This window comes from Sitophilus oryzae, unplaced genomic scaffold, assembly GCF_002938485.1.
Source record: "Sitophilus oryzae breed Bouriz unplaced genomic scaffold, Soryzae_2.0 scaffold_1840_pilon_pilon, whole genome shotgun sequence".
NCBI classification, from domain to species: domain Eukaryota; kingdom Metazoa; phylum Arthropoda; class Insecta; order Coleoptera; family Curculionidae; genus Sitophilus; species Sitophilus oryzae.
Genome location: NW_022146547.1, coordinates 223,247 through 241,433, shown reverse-complemented (window position 1 = coordinate 241,433; position 18,187 = coordinate 223,247). Strand labels below are relative to the sequence as shown.

The following is an 18,187-nucleotide window of genomic DNA, read 5'->3' as shown; positions in this document are numbered from 1 at the left end:
TTATGCTAAACCCATCTGACTATTAAAAACTAAGCTTCTTGTGCGTAATCTGTTCAACTATAGCTACATAAATAGTTTAGTAATACGAATGAGATAGTACATGTTTGGTACATGTTCTTTACTCTGGGTGTCAGCCCGTCTAGGTATAGAAAGTTAAAAAAAAATGAAAGTTAAAAAGAAAAATAAAGATAAAGGATTATATTATATTCCTATTGTAGCATATTTTTAGACAACTTCTTTATTTTTAAGATTTTGAATGTCAAATATCAACAAAATATTCCTTATGTTTGGACTAAACTTTCTCGAAAATAAAAACATAATTTAATATTCCGTTACAATACGGAAATAGATTGAAGTTTTGTGATTACAGTGATAATATAATTTATATGGTTTTGTAACAAATTGCTCGCTATTTTATAGCAAATGCTGAAGCTCTGCAAACCTTAATCAAGCCTTAATCAAAGCACTTTTGTATGGAATTTTGGGTGTGGCTTAACACGAATGGATCGGGCTAAGCCTTCGGCAGATTTCTGAATGACCGACTTGTCGGAAGTCTGCCTCTGTTTCTGAGAGCATCCTGTCTTGGCCGCCATTCTAGTATTAGCTTGGTCCATCTATCGTCCGTTCTTCTGGCAATATGCCCAGCCCAGTTCCATTTGAGTTTTTAAGCAGATATATAGCATCTGTTATTCGTGTAGGCTGTTTTATAACTGTATTGAGTATCTTGTCTCTTAAGCCGCGTCCAAGCTACTCGAACAAAACGTTCGCGAACATATATAATTCACACTATATACTCGTAGCAGCAGGTCGTAAACGACGGCACAGCCCATCGCATCGGTCCCGAGGACTGAGGTGCGGGGAAGGATGCGACAACCAGTTTGCTCTATAGATCTAGGATGCGTTTAGGTAGTCGCTGTTTTTTCGAGTGCCCGGATTTCGAGTGCAAGCATTTTATTAAATAAATTAACCGGTAAACAGTTTAAGAACTTTTGTCGTTGAAGAATCAATATTTAGCAGGCGGAGGGTCATAAGGGTCTTTTGGTAGATTATTCGTTATAGTGTATTTTTAAGACCTGTATTCATTTTCAGCCGATTCTACCAGGTGTTTCTCAAAAGGGGCTCACTTTTTTACTTTTTTATTTTTTCAGATAATACAACGAAATTTGGTTTGTTAGTATATGACATAAATCGGGATTGATTGACGTATTCAATTCCCTTCGGTCGGTTCCTGTTTCACCGGAAATTACTACAACTTTGTATTTTTAGATTGTATCCTAAGTACTTTTTTACCTTATTTGATAGAAAATGACATTCTGAATAGAATAACATATTATACGTCAATTTTAGACAATTCCAATTAAATAAAAATAGCATTTTAAATTTCAATCTAGAGTGCCAAAACTGAGTTAAAACTATTAATTTGTAATCAAAGAACTTTGGAAACATATATTTGATCGTGTAATTTTTTTCGTATCCTTTCATGGCCGCTTAAAAGATGCCCAAATCGTATTTTTAATGATAACTCAAATTTTTCAAATGGTACGAGGCTGGCTCAGCATATTTGGAAAAAGCATTATTTACGAATAATTTGGTTTGGTTTTTTTACATACTTGGTATTTGGAGTAAAATTGTAGTTACGTTTATTTATGGCCATTTTTAAATTGAAAATGTCAAAAGTTGACATATAATATATCATTCTATTTAGAATGTCATTTTCTATCATATGCGGTAAAAAAATACCGAGGGTACCATTTAAATCAAAAGTTGTTGTCATTTCCGGTGAAATAGGTAGTGACCGAGAATAAATGAAAACGCCGATCCATCCTGATTTATGTCCTATACTAACATACCAAATCTCGTTTTTTATCTAAAAAATTAAAAAAGTTATAGAAGTGAACCACTTTTCAGAAACACCCGGTATATTTATTTCTAAAAATGTAATGGTAAAATTTCATTTCCGGTGTCAAACTTCCTATTAAGTAGTAATTTTTAATTTCAAAATCCCATAATAATTCCGGTTTTTAATAAAAATAATCATAAAGGTCTTTATTAACAAAAATGAAATTATATGGACGAAGTCTAGCTACATAACTATTCACACTCAACCCACAATAAAATTAAAATTATAAAATCTTTTCTTTGTGTAAACAAATTAGTTGTAAATGTTTTTCACGATCCCAGTCAATAACTGCGTTAGACCAATTCCAATTAAATAAAAAATACTATATTATATGTACCTATTATTATATGCCATTGTCGAATACTCGGTAAAAAATAAAAATCACAGATGGACGCCCGAAATTAAATGAGACCCTTCCAAGTGTCCGGTACAATGTCCTCCGAAATGCACGCCGTTCGCTCCTTTAGATTTACCGACACCTGTCGGAAAAAGAACGCGCGCGCTCTAGCATAGGCAGACGCACGCTCTGGTGTACAAGCTAGCCGTTCGGCGCTCCGCGCTCCTTAATAGGCCTAGGCTCTGGGCCTAGGCTAGCTGTACTTGTCGGCTTTATTATTTATAAATCTACCTATCTCACCATTTTCACTTAGTATCTGTTTAATTATATATGTTCGCGAACATTTTGTTCGAGTAGTTTGGACGCGGCTTTAGAGATACACCAAGCATTGCTCTTTCCATAGCTCGTTGGGCTACACGGATTTTTTCTATGGACTTTTTCGTCAGTGTAAGTGTCTTTGCGCCATATGTAAGTACTGGCATAACGCATTGATGGAACACCTTCCTCTTTAAGCACATTGGTAGATATGATTCTGATTAAGATATTATGCACTTGCTTAAATATATTGTTTCTTTACTGATAATTTAGTTTTATTACTAATAATCTTCAATAAAACTATATTACTAGTGGAAAACAGTCAGCCCTATATATGAACAAATATTCCGTTCGCATTTCGTAAATATAATAAAATAGCAATACACAATTCCACCTTCAAGGCTAATGGCTAATTCAAATCCTAAAATATTTATCCTATTCCGTTTATATGTATACATACATAGAAGCAGAAAATATTTAAACATAAACTAAATCTACTGATTAATATTATTATTCTGTAAAAATGTATTTACCTAATCTTGCGGAAACAGCGTCAAGGCTTTACTGCTGTAATATTCAAGTATCAATGTCAAGTGTAGTATTAACATAATTTTCGAATATTTTTTTCACGGAAAATATTGTATACCAAGCTTCGAGCGTTTAAATGAAAATGTATTGTTCTCCATAAAGAGAAAGTTATTAACTATAACTATCATTATTATTTTTTTCACAAATTATTATTTTTTTCACTCTGGCCACCGTGAAAAACTGTGACGTATTTTGACACACTGCCTCATAGGGTTACAAGGGGTAACGAACAGCGTCAAAGATGCGAGTGATGCGTCGCATCCCTTCAAAATATTGTAATGCGTTTTTTTTTTAAAAAGTCACCGAGATCACCTATGGTAAAAACTATTGAAGAAGGACCTCCAAAGCATATTTTGAATATTAATACTAAATTAAAACCGTGTACCTATTAATTAGGAAACTTGGGGAAATAGTAAATATCTGAAATAAAAAAAAAACTTACTTTCTGGGATATCGGCTAATTTCATCTTCTCCAATGAAGGCCAAGCTCTGTCATTATAGACTAAAACTGCTACCGCTTTACTTTTGAAGGCATTTTCAACTTTTTTTTCAAAATTGCAGTGGCCTCTTTTCATTAGCGCTATCCACTTTGTCCCTAAAAATTAAAATAGAAAACTATGCATAATTTTGCTATTTTCGTTAACAACCTTTTTTTAATAAACAAGTGGCAACCTGGCACTTTTCTGTTTACTAAATTTTGGCTAGCATCATTTTATACAAGTTGTGTATTTATGAGACAGTAACCAACAAAAAATCGCTCTCACCTGCAGAGGGGAGTTTTCTATCTGATCTTGAACTGTCAAAAGGATATAAACATCCCGTATGATCGTCGGGGTTGAGTTTTGACGTCACATGAATAAGAAGTCCGTAAGCTGGACCTAAAACAATAGAAAAATATATTAATCAACACAATTACTTCCTGACGAGAATTTATAGGTAGTTCAAAAGCAATATCTAATAATTGTTAAACACAAATCATTATTCTACCTTGAAAATTATCTGTTAAAATAATCAAAAACTTTGGATAATACTAAATTTCAACATTTTTTTTCGCAAAAAACCTCATGGGCGTGTTTCTGGGGTCGAACTATACTACCAGTCAAAATTCTTGCACTTATTTCTGAGATTATTCCCTTTTGGGTACTTAAAAAGAAGAAATTATTATTCTTATAGCTCAATATTATGAACAACGGCGGTTTTGATTAATTCAAACTCAATATTACTCAAATAAACTGGAAATATCTGACACCTATTAAGGTCTACAGATTCGACTTAAATAGTAGTTTTGTTTTATTCTTGTCAGTTTATGATAAAAAGCTACGTTCGCCTTTAATTAAATTATACAGGGTATAAAAGTATAAATGCAAAAAATATCTAATTCTGCAAAATGGTATATCAAAAAATATAATAAACACCATTTATATGAATAAATTTAGAGAATTTCTTCATTTATAAACCATTTAAGTCATTTAAGAGTCCTACATGCATATAAAGCTAACTATCGATTAGATCACCATATCCAATTTTGTCAACATTTAAACAGACCAGAGCTCTCGCAGACTTATGTAAAAATCTAAATTTTCAAAAAAATTCAATGTAGTTAGCTCTCGACAGTTAGTTTTGACGTAAGAAACGTCAAAAGTTGATGTCGTCCGATCGCGACCAAATTTGGTGGTTCAAAAAGTCACGGAAATGTATATTTTTTCACTCGGTAGTTTTATACAGGTACGGACAAAAAGTTATTACTCTTCAAAGCAGTTAAAACACATGTAGGTGGCGCCCCCTACAAATAGGAGTCATATTGACATCAAAATCAAATATCTCATGTCAAAAAACTCCCAGATACCGATTTTCATCCAAATATTGACGTTATTTCAGAAACTATTTGGAAAAAATCTAAATAAAAATGAAACTTCTACACCCTGTATCTCGGAAACTAAGCATTTTAGGATATACATTTATACAAACTTTTTTACTTATTTTTATCTGCAGAATGTGCTACCGAAGTTTCTGGAATACAGTTCGGACCACCCTGTATATTATGGTTTGCCTATCAATGCTTATATGAATAGAAAAAAATTGGCGCCGGGAGGCACGTATAGCCGCCCATACTAAAATATGTTAATAAAAAGTTGATAGGCAGTTCTTTTAGTTTCAAAGTAAAGGAATTTTTCCAATTTTTTTTATCTCAAAAACTGCGACTTTGACTGATTTTGATGTTATTACAAATTTTGTTGCAAATATTATTCCTAATCTTAATTGAAAACCGCGTTTCGCTAGCTACTGCAATTTTGGAGTTACGATTTTTAAAAATTTTTAAGCCCCTCCCATACCCCCCACCCCCACCAAAAACTAATGGCCAGATTCTCGGGCGCCGCAGTATTTTTGTGCCAAATTTGGTTAAACTCGGTTTAGCGGTTTCTGAGTTAATATGTTACAGACGGACAGACAGACAGACACCATAAAATATTTTGTATTTAGGTCATTTATGACCCAAATAACTCATTTTGAGTGAAATTAAAAAACTTTTTTTTTGTCGATCTGAATAGCCTACCATTCCTGTTGCTATGTTCGGCTAATAAATTATTTTCTTCTTTTTAGACTTACCGATGTACCCTGTACCATATAGTCCCACCTCCGCTTTGTCCCATTTCCATCCGCTGTTCGTTTTAAAGGTGACGTTCAGAAATGCGGTATTGTAGTAAGGATTGTCTTCAGATTCTTCAGTAGTTGCGACCGAAGCTATGGAATCCTCGGGAGTTGCATCGGTTGGTGCTTCTGTCAGAAGCTGAAGAAATACCGCTGCGACAAGTATCCGATGTTGTGCATGAAGAATCTGTCCTGTTGCAATTCGCTGAAGGTACATTATTTGAAAAAATGGTGGACCAGGAGAGATGACGCCCTATAACAATATACAAAAAATTATTAAGGCTCTCCCGGGTGCGTCTCAAAAGTGGCTCACCCCCTATATCTTTTTTATTTTTTCAGATAAAAAACGAGATTTGGTATGTTAGTATATGACATAAATTAGGATTGATTGACGGATTCAATTGTTTTCGTTCACTTCCTGTTTCACCGGAAATAACTACAACTTTTGATTTTTAAATAGCACCCTCGGTATATTTCTACTTTATTCGATAGAAAATGAACTTGTGTCTAGCCCTAGCAGGCAACTGTTAAGCCCGACCAATCACGTTAGAGTTTTTGACAAACACAAATGAATTAACACACTCCAAATAACCACGCTAACCAACCTGATTGGTTAAGCTTAATAGTTGACTGCTAGGACTAGACACTTCTGAAAATGACACTCTGAATAGAATGACGTATCATATATGTCAACTTTTGACATTTTGGCTTAAAACAAAATTGTATTTTAAATGTCAATCTAGAGTGCCAAGGTTGTGTCAAAAACAATAATTTTTAATCAAGGAGCCTTTTTTAATGTCTTGTCCTGGCCGGTTAAAAGACGCCAAAATCGTATTTTTTCTCATATTATCTCAATTTTTTCAAATGGAACGAGGGTGGCTCATTAGCATATTTGGAAAAGGCATTTTTTTACGAATAATTTGATACCACACACTTGGTATTTCGAGTCAAATTGTCGTTACGAACAGCATATTGCATTTTCAAATAAACCATATTCGAAAGTGTCAGAAGTTGACATATGATATGTCATTCTATTCAGATGTATATGATGTGTCATTTTCTATCGAATAAGTAAAAATATGGAGGGTGCCATTTAAAAATCAAAAATTGTAGACATTTCCGGTGAAACAGGAAGTGGAATTCTAATTTATGCCATATACTAACATACCAAATCTCGTTCTGTAATCTGAAAAAATAAAAAGTTATAGGGGTGAGCCAGTTTTGAGACGCACCCAGTATACCATATTTAACCAGATAGCGCCAGGCATAGATAGCTTCAATAATTGAGTATTCCAAAGTATATAAAAATTCTTTGTTGGTCAATATCAAAATATGATAATAATGAAAAAACGCATATTATTAATATTGTGTACTTTAATAAAAAGAAAAAACTAAACGTTCATTTTGATTTACAGGGTCGTTTTATGTATGGAAACGGTCGATTATTACTGTTACGGATTCCGTGGGTCCACTATTTAAACTCACGATAAAATACTTAACGAATTTATTTGTTTCACTCTGTACACACAACTTATACTATTTACAACACAATTTATGCAACTAGTATTACTCTAACGGTATTTCGCGATATTATTCAAACTTCAGACTATCTTCAGACTTGTCCAACTGTCAAAGCGCGGGCCTTATATACCCCCTGGCGATGGTTTCTGGAATTTTCTAAAGAATTCTATAATTTTCTTTTACTTTCTGGCGAATGCGCCAGGTCCCTCAATGCACGTTGCGATTATTTAGCAGTATGCAGTTATGCAACCAGTAATACACCTTGACATTGCCCCCTTCTCAAATTTGATCGTCCCGATCAAGGTTTCCTGTCTGGTATCTCTTCAATCGATCCAGATGAACTACTTTCATCTTACTTCTAGGGCTGCGTTGAATCCGGTACACAACATCATTTATCCTCTTGATGACTGTATAAGGACCTTCCCATGCTGGAGTTAACTTTGGGGACCTCCCTTTCTTGCGCTGTGGGTTATATAACCATACCATATCGTCCTGTTGAAATCCCGTAGAATTAGCTCTGAGGTCGTAACGAGCTTTCATCCGGTCACTGGCTAGCGTAATCTTACTTCTCACGGCCTTATGAATTCCCAATAACCTTTCCTTCAGTTCATCCGCGTAGTCCTCTACGTTCGTGGTGCTGTCGTCTGGTGATCCGAACACCAAGTCACAAGGCAACCGTAATTCTCGACCAAATAAAATCTTCGATGGTGAAAGTCCGGTGGTGTTGTGAACTGCACTTCTATATGCCATTAGGAATAGTGGTATATGCTGATCCCAATCTCTTTGATGTTCATCCACCATTTTCGAGAGATGTTCTTCAATGGTCTTATTGAATCTCTCGACCATCCCATCAGACTGCGGATGTAAAGCTGTTGTCCTAGTCTTGTGAATACCAAGCAGATCACACATCTTCTGGAACAGTCTTGACTCGAAGTTCCTTCCTTGGTCAGTGTGAAGCTCTAAAGGAATTCCAAATCTACTGAAGACATTATTGACTAATACTTCAGCTACAGTCGATGCTTCTTGGTTTGGAATGGCAAAAACTTCTGGCCATTTACTGAAATAATCCATCGCCACTAAAACGTACTTGTTGCCCTTGTGCGTTTCAGGGAATGGGCCTGCAATGTCAACAGCGATTCTTTCGAATGGCAGTCCAACGTTATATTGTTTCATTTTTCCCCTAGATCGAGTGCTTGGTCCTTGGCTGGCTGCACAAATTTTACATTGTCGACACCATTTCTTGACATCTTCGCAATAATCCACCCAGTAAAAGCGATCTCTCAGCTTGCTCAAGGTCTTGTTTACCCCAAGATGGGCTCCAGTTTTACCACCGTGAATTTCTTCCAATACCTGGGTAACTTTCTTCCTTGGTACCAGTAACTGAGTTGTTACTGTGCTGCCATCCGCACTTTCCCATGTGCGCTTTAACAATCCATTCTCAATAACCAGTGAATTCCACTGAGCCCAGAGAGCTTTGAAAACGAGCCCTCTGTCCGCAATATCCTGCCACGGTGGTCTCTCGCCGTTACCTTCCTTGAGCCGTAGTATTGCTCCGATGTCTGGATCTTCCATTTGATCTTTCCTCAATTGTGTCGTCGTCCACTGTTCATCGGTTCCAAGTTTAAACTCCTTATCATGACAGTGCCTTCACGTTGTTCCGTTTTACAGCAGTGCTTACAATCGGTTTGACAGGGTCTTCTGGATAAACCGTCTGCGTTACCATGCATTTTTCCAGCACGATGTTGGATGGTAAAGTGATACTGTTGGAGCTTCTCGAGCCATCGTGCTATTTGACCTTCAGGTTGTTTCATCTCCATAAGCCACTTGAGAGCCGCATGATCTGTCCTAATTAAAAATTCTTGGCCGTACAGATATTTATGAAAATGATCAACTGCCTTCACAATTGCTAGCAGCTCCTTCCGGGTAACGCAGTAATTCCTTTCTGGTTTGGATAGAACTCGACTGTAATATTCTATCACTCGTTCTTCGCCATCTTGCACTTGTGATAGCACTGCACCTATGCCGATATTGCTGGCGTCGGTATCCAGGATATACCTCCCTTGTTGTTGCGGGTAGGCTAGAATAGGACTTGAACATAAAGCCGCCTTAAGTCTTCCAAAGGCTACATCACAATCGGTGTTCCATTCGTAGCCGACTTCATCACCTGTAAGTCTATGTAAGGGTGCAGCTATATTGGCAAATCCCTTGACAAATCTTCTGTAATAGGTGCATAAACCCAGAAAACTTCTAAGTTCATGTTTGTCGCGAGGTTTAGGCCAATCCTTGATCGCAGCGATTTTCTTCTGGTCGGTGTAAATTCCGTCTGCCGAGACTACATGACCCAAGAATTCCACTTGTCGCTGGAATAAGCTACACTTCTTCGGGTTCAAGTACAGGTGAGCATTCCGTATGCGGCCAAAGACTTCTTCTAAATTTCGCAAATGCTCCTCAAAAGTTCTTCCCATAACCAATACATCGTCGAGGTAAACCAAGCACGTTTTCCAAGTTAATCCTCTTAACACCACCTCCATGAGACGTTCGAAAGTGGCTGGAGCATTGCATAATCCAAACGGCATGACCTTGAATTGGTATAGTCCGTTTCCTGTAGAAAAAGCCGTCTTTTCTTTGTCTTCCTCGTCCAGACCAACTTGCCAGTATCCACTCTTTAAGTCGAGAGTGGAGAACCAGCACGAACCTGCCAGTGTGGTTAACGTGTCGTCTATACGTGGCAGTGGGTAGCTGTCCTTCTTAGTGACGTCATTGAGCTTCCGATAGTCCACGCAGAATCGTGTACTACCATCTTTCTTCGTCACCAAAACAACAGGAGATGACCATGGACTCGATGATTCTTCGATAACTCCATCTTCTAGCATCTTATCTACCATTGTCTCCATTTCTTGTTGTTTGGAAAGGGGCACCCTTCTAGGACGTTGTCGAATCGGCTGAGCATGACCAGTATTAATCCGGTGCTTCACAAAATCCGTTCTTTCCACTGTTGTTCTTCTCAAAAATACTGCCATGCTTTAGCAGGAACTGCTTAGCCTTCTGTTTCTCCTCAGATGTTAGGTGATCCCATGGCTGCTCTAGATGTTTTAGTGTTTCTTTGGATGCCATTTGTGTAACAGCTGACGGCACTTTATCACATCGGGTGACACTTCATACAGGTTTGCAGATGGCTATCTTGTCACCTTTTTGAATCTTGATACAATTCGGGAAAACATTCGCAATTCTGATCGGTATATTCTTGTCAGTGTTCACCAATGACTTTCCTACTAAGTACCTATCTTGTTTGTTGTCGCTACTTTGTACCAGTCCAACACAGCACCCAGCGATTTTCTCCACTTTACCGAATACGATCTTCTCGGTATTACCAGGTATCACCACAGTTTCTGCTGATCTTACATCCATTCTTCCTGGTCCCTCGGCTGGAGATAACAGGAACTCTTCGTTTCCGATATTTAGGATATTTCTTTGGTGATCGAACGAAAATCCATGTTGACGAATCACATCCATGCCCAAGATGAAGTCATCTTCAATATCCGCCACTAAAACGCTATGCTGGAACTTCAAATTTCCTAACTTCAGTTCGACGATAGCCTCTCCTCGTACAACGGCTATTTCCCCCGTGACTGTACGTAAACACACTCTTCTTCTCAGAGGTATCAGCTTCAACCCTTGCACTAAGTTAGCCCGTACCAACGATACCATAGCGCCAGTGTCCACTGTCATTCGGATTCTCCTACCATTGACCTTCCCGTCGATCACCAAACTGTCAGCGGTTCTTCCTAAACTCCTAATGGAAAAAATCCTGGGGGCTCTGTTCTCCCCAGTCAATACTTGCCCCTTAGTATTGACTGATTTTAGTTTTCCTGGTGCCTACGTTCTCTGGATGGTGAACGGGATCGCATTTGAACGCGGCAATCCCGTTTAATGTGGCCATTCCTGCCACATCTAAAGCACCTTATGTCCTGGGATCTTCTATGGTTCTCCGTCTGGGTGTTGTTGCTACCCTTGTTCACTAGTAACTCACATAGCTTACTAAACATCTCCTCCAAACGTATGTGAGAACTTCCGGGCTGTTCCTCGACCGTTACCGATCTTATCTTCGGTCTAGGGATGGCGCTAAAAGCAGCTTCAATTTCTAGCGCCCTGACCAGTGCTTCGCTGCTGGTAGAAAATCGGGATATTTGCAGCGCCCTCTACAATTCGTTGTCCCTCAGTCCGCTGATAAAACACTGAGCAGCGAGTTCCTCCCTAAATCCTTCCGGTGCTTCTGGATATGCCAGGTGTACCAGCCGACGTAAGTCTGCTTCAAATTCCTGCAGACTCTCTCCGGACCTCTGCAAGCGTGTCTTGATCTGGGCTTGGGAAAGTTGACGTCGATGTTGGTCGCCATATCTTCTGTCCAGTGCAGCAACCAAAGTTTGTTATTCCTGCTGTTGGGCTGCAGGAATAGTTTGTAGCAGTTCCAGGGCAGGGCCACGCAGCGCGATGACAAGTGCCGCTGCTTTCTCCTGGTCGGTCCATCCGTTGGCAGCGGCGGCTGCTTCAAACTGGCGGTGGTACATAGTCCAGGTGGTTTGTCCATCGTAGGTTGGTTTGGTTTGGTTTGGTTGGATCGCAGCGATTTTCTTCTGGTCGGCGTAAATTCCGTCTGCCGAGACTACCTGACCCAAGAATTCCACTTGTCGCTGGAATAAGCTACACTTCTTCGGGTTCAAGTACAGGTGAGCATTCCGTATGCGTCCGAAGACTTCTTCTAAATTTCGCAAATGCTCCTCAAAAGTTCTTCCCATAACCAATACATCGTCGAGGTAAACCAAGCACGTTTTCCAAGTTAATCCTCTTAACACCACCTCCATGAGACGTTCGAAAGTGGCTGGAGCATTGCATAATCCAAACGGCATGACCTTGAATTGGTATAGTCCGTTTCCTGTAGAAAAAGCCGTCTTTTCTTTGTCTTCCTCGTCCAGACCAACTTGCCAGTATCCGCTCTTTAAGTCGAGAGTGGAGAACCAGCACGAACCTGCCAGTGTGGTTAACGTGTCGTCTATACGTGGCAGTGGGTAGCTGTCCTTCTTAGTGACGTCATTGAGCTTCCGATAGTCCACGCAGAATCGTGCACTACCATCTTTCTTCGTCACCAAAACAACAGGAGATGACCATGGACTCGATGATTCTTCGATAACTCCATCTTCTAGCATCTTATCTACCATTGTCTCCATTTCTTGTTGTTTGGAAAGGGCACCCTCTAGGACGTTGTCAAATCGGCTGAGCATGACCAGTATTAATCCGGTGCTTCACAAAATCCGTTCTTCCACTGTTGTTCTTCTTAAAAATACTGCCATGCTTTAGCAGGAACTGCTTAGCCTTCTGTTTCTCCTCAGATGTTAGGTGATCCCATGGCTGCTCTAGATGTTTTAGTGTTTCTTTGGATGCCATTTGTGTAACAGCTGACGGCACTTTATCACATCGGGTGACACTTCTTACAGGTTCGCAGATGGCTATCTTGTCACCTTTTTGAATCTTGACACAATTCGGGAAAACATTCGCAATTCTGATCGGTATATTCTTGTCAGTGTTCACCAATGACTTTCCTACTAAGTACCTATCTTGTTTGTTGTCGCTACTTTGTACCAGTCCAACACAGCACCCAGTGATTTTCTCCACTTTACCGAATACGATCTTCTCGGTATTACCAGGTATCACCACAGTTTCTGCTGATCTTACATCCATTCTTCCTGGTCCCTCGGCTGGAGATAACAGGAACTCTTCGTTTCCGATATTTAGGATATTTCTTTGGTGATCGAACGAAAATCCATGTTGACGAATCACATCCATGCCCAAGATGAAGTCATCTTCAATAACCGCCACTAAAACGCTATGCTGGAACTTCAAATTTCCTAACTTCAGTTCGACGATAGCCTCTCCTCGTACAACGGCTATTTCCCCCGTGACTGTACGTAAACACACTCTTCTTCTCAGAGGTATCAGCTTCAACCCTTGCACTAAGTTAGCCCGTACCAACGATACCATAGCGCCAGTGTCCACTGTCATTCGGATTCTCCTACCATTGACCTTCCCGTCGATCACCAAACTGTCAGCGGTTCTTCCAGTGACTCCCTGACCAGTGCTTCGCTGCTGGTAGAAAATCGGGATATTTGCAGCGCCCTCTGCAATTCGTTGTCCCTCAGTCCGCTGATAAAACACTGAGCAGCGAGTTCCTCACTAAATCCTTCCGGTGCTTCTGGATATGCCAGGTGTACCAGCCGACGTAAGTCTGCTTCAAATTCCTGCAGACTCTCTCCGGACCTCTGCAAGCGTGTCTTGATCTGGGCCTGGGAAAGTTGACGTCGATGTTGGTCGCCATATCTTCTGTCCAGTGCAGCAACCAAAGTTTGGTATTCCTGCTGTTGGGCTGCAGGAATAGTTTGCAGCAGTTCCAGGGCAGGGCCCACGCGCGATGACAAGTGCCGCTGCTTTCTCCTGGTCGGTCCATCCGTTGGCAGCGGCGGCTGCTTCAAACTGGCGGTGGTACATAGTCCAGGTGGTTTGTCCATCGTAGGTTGGGGCCTTAAGGTTCGCAGTTCCTTGAACGCCAGATGTTCTTACTTGTGCCTTGGTCTTCTGTAGGTCCATCTCCAATCTTTCTATCTTCTGCTTAAGGCGTTCCTCAAGATCTTCTACGGCTTCTTGGAAGTGGTTCTGCTCTTCCTGGCAACGTACTTCCAACATTGCTTGTTGCTGTTCCCCCAAGCTTTTCTGAAGTCGAATTTCTTGATTTTCTAAAGTTTTCTTAAGACGGTCCTGATCTTCTTGTCTTTCTTTCTGGCGGCGCGTTTCTATATCTTCTAAAATTTCCCTCCATTCACTTTTCTGACGAATTTCTAAATTGCCTAAAATTTTCTCAAGCCGGTCCTGTTCTTCTTGTTGTCGTTGAATTTTCAAATCTTCAAAAATTTTCTCAAGCCGGTCCTGTTCTTCTTGACGGCGTAATTTTTCTTCGTCTTTTTCTTCTGCTTTCTCTCTTCTCATATTCTCCATAAAATCGCCCAATAATTGCTTACTTCCTCCATTATCTTCGCTTGCTCCCTTGTACAAACCATAAAAATACTCTGATTCGGTCTAAAAATCTTTCAATCCACTTAATTTCTTCTTAAAATCCTCTTGAATCGCACTTCCGACACCAATTGTTACGGATTCCGTGGGTCCACTATTTAAACTCACGATAAAATACTTAACGAATTTATTTGTTTCACTCTGTACACACAACTTATACTATTTACAACACAATTTATGCAACTAGTATTACTCTAACGGTATTTCGCGGTATTATTCAAACTTCAGACTATCTTCAGACTTGTCCAACTGTCAAAGCGCGGGCCTTATATACCCCCTGGCGATGGTTTCTGGAATTTTCTAAAGAATTCTATAATTTTCTTTTACTTTTTGGCGAATGCGCCAGGTTCCTCAATGCACGTTGCGATTATTTAGCAGTATGCAGTTATGCAACCAGTAATACACGTTGACATTACGTTAAATATACAAAAGGTACCGCAAAAAGTTAAATATAAAAATTATAGCGTTTTTAAATGTCTATTGGCGAGTAATAAATTTATGTATACAGAGTCGGTTATAAAGTCGTGGCACATCAAACTTTCATTTTTTTAAATAGAACCCCCTGTATATTATTGCATATTTCAAATCTTCCTTCAATTCTAAGCAAAAATCGAAATACACATAACGTACCTCAAACAAATCGTTTCCGAGTTATTGACTTATTTTGAACATATTACTTAAACAATTTGATTTAATTAATACCGATATGTTCAGTTTCATTTAATGATGTCATTCTGCCGAAACTGTGATACTGTTGTAATAGGTTTTTGAAATGCCTATTAGGTGTCATTACTCGCTAATAGATATTTAAAAATCCATACATAACAGCGATCCTGTATACACATTACACATTATATGAATAATTTCAAAGAAGAATAGGTGTTTTCCCCATAGATATTGGTTTCTAAATATATGATTGCATCGTATAGATCTTTTTAATCTATGAATGAACAATGAATGGACTCGACCTTTAAAAGTTCGAAAAAGTTGAAGGCTGCCGTCAGAGCAGGCTTGATTTTTTTGTATATTTCCTACCAACACATTTTTCACATTAAATTGTAGTTTGCGAAAGTAATTAAGAACGATTATCAGTTTTTTTTAATTAAATATTATATTTTTATGAATTGCTAGAAATAAATCAATTTATAAAACCACAAACGACGAATAGGCATATTTTCATTGGAAGAAAAATAAAAAATATATATAAATAACTAATAAAATATAGAAAATCGTTCATATTTCAATACCAAGTTTTATTTATATAAAATACATTTTTTGTCTTGATATACCTTCATGTTTTTTTATTATTTACCTATAACAAAGCATCAATAGAGTAGTCTAGTAATGCTCTATCATTACTATTTCTGACGGTGATTGTAGAGCAGTTTGCCACAAAAATAAATAAAGCTAAGTAACAATAATAAGGTAACTGCTTTTTATTAAACTAAAATATATGTATTGGGTCGTCCGAACTGTAATCCGGAAACTTCGGCAGCATATTCTGCAGATAAAAATAAGTAAAGAAGTTCGTATAAATGTATATCCTAAAATGCTTAGATTCGGAGATACAGGGTGTAGAAGTTTCATTTTTATTTTGAATTTTTCCAAATAATTTCTGAAATAAAGTCAATATTTTAATGAAAATTGGTGTCTGGGAGTTTTTCGATATGAGAAATTTGATTTTGATGTCCGTATGACTCCTACTTGTAGAGGGCGCCACCTACATATTTTTTAATTGGTTTGAAGAGCAATAACTTTTCGTCCATACCTGTATAAAACTGCCGAGTAGAAAAATATACACTTACGACGTTTTTTACGTAAAAAAGGTCTCTTTGGTAAAAATCGCTACGAGTAATAGGTCTTGAGATATTTGGAGAATCGAAATTATCAATACCTTTCATCATTGACATAAATTAAACATGTTGACTAATTAGTTATTAGACTGAAATCATAAATTTGATATGTTTTCGTGCCAAAAATTCAACAGAACCTGTTTCATCTTAATTTTTGTAAGAAAAATTTATGAGTAATTTAATCAAATAAAAAGTTCCCAAATTTATCACTTCCAGTGAAACAAATAACTACTAACAAAGCTACTCATGTTTATTTTTTGTCAATAATGATATGTATTAACTATTTCTGCTCTAAATATCTTGAGAACGATTGCTCGCAGCAATTTTTACCAAGATGCATTTTTTATACATGTCAAAATCAAATTTTTCATGTTAAAACTCCAAGACAACAATTTTCATCCAAATATATTAACGTTACTTCAAAAATTATTTCGAAAAAATCGAAATAAAAATGAAACTTCTACACCCTGTATCTCCGAAACTAAGCATTTTAGGACCTACATTTATACGAACTTATCTACTTATTTTTATCAGCAAAATATGTTGCCGCAGTTTCCAGAATACAGTTCGGACCACCCTGTATATTTAAAAGAATGATTTGTAGAGTATGACAAAAAAAAAACGACTGTGTATTAAAAGCGTGACCTGTCAAAGTTCACTTTTAATCATAGATATGTATTTTTTTTAAATTAAGTTTATTTTGCCCTTGCATTTATATATTTTACAGCAAAGAAGAGAAAGAATAATATTGGTGCATCATAAAAATAAAAACATTCAAATGTCACCTGGGAGAGACCTACCTATAGATGCACGATACTTAAATTTGTCCAAACTTAACAAAAAGACACTATAGCATTCAGTCACATTGCATTAAAAATAACCGTATAATAAGGTATATGCGTTTCGATTTGGGTCGTATTTTTGTCACCATCACACTGAAAAGCGATTTTCCACGTACGAATTGCACTTTCCCTGTGACAGACTGAAAATCGAACGCAAAACACAGAACAGAGCGCGCCGCGCCGCTATCACCGTCTGAAAACGGATTTCTGAAATTGCTCAGGCTTGGAGTCGACGCGACGCCAAGATATTCGAGCGGACAGGACCGGAATTACAGTATATTGTTTTATTAGGAGTAAAAATGGCGAGGGGGTACCTACCTATATTCTTGACCACTCGCATCTTCAAACATCGTTCGCATCTCCGAAAAAGCCATATAACAATACACGTGATGCGTACATACATACTGCCATTACTCGCTGACGAGTATTTGACAACAGGTATATTATGTATATATAAACATTCAACATGAATATCCTACTCGATTATTTTTTAGTAAAAAAGTATCAGTAAAGAAACGGTATTAAACACTCCAAGACATAGGAAAGACCCAAGAACGGTAAACTAATTATTTATTAGTAATTATTATTAATATATATTTATTATTAATTTTTTTTTATTATTATTTATATTATTTTTTTTATTATTATTATTAATTAGGTTAACTGTTCTTGGGAAAGACCAAAAAAAAAATCCTGAAGAAGCATAATACAATAAATGCGAAACGTCGTCGAAAAACTATTGTTTTAATCTATAACCATAGCCACCAGACCCAACTAAAAAAATAATTATTTTTTAATAAATATTTTAATATATTAAAAATGAGTTTTACTTATAGCATAATTCCTCTACTATAATAATTAAAAGAAAAAATAAACTCTTAGAGCTCTTATGGTGGGTTCATACAGCCAAATAAAATAAAATAAGAATAAAATAAAATAAAATAAGAAAGTTGGTTATATGGGATACCGTACATGCGTTCATACAGCCAAATAAAATAACAAATAAAATAAGAAGTCTTTATCTTTTAACTTCTTGTTTTATTTTATGTGAAAACGGCTTTGC

At 37.6% G+C, this 18,187-nt stretch overlaps 1 protein-coding gene across 1 annotated transcript in view; it reads right to left on the bottom strand.

Moving 5' to 3' along the window:
• LOC115883234 (protein goliath-like) overlaps window positions 1-17,310 on the bottom strand; it is a 50,840-nt gene extending 33,530 nt beyond the window's left edge. Inside the window, exons 1-4 of the mRNA XM_030901571.1 lie at window positions 17,083-17,310; window positions 5,748-6,042; window positions 3,905-4,018; window positions 3,583-3,735 (exon numbers count right to left, since the gene is read on the bottom strand). Of these exons, the coding sequence (XP_030757431.1) occupies window positions 3,583-3,735; window positions 3,905-4,018; window positions 5,748-6,006 (526 nt within the window). The 5' untranslated portion in view covers window positions 6,007-6,042; window positions 17,083-17,310. The remainder of the gene's footprint in view (window positions 1-3,582; window positions 3,736-3,904; window positions 4,019-5,747; window positions 6,043-17,082) is intronic.
• Window positions 17,311-18,187: the final 877 nt, after the last annotated feature.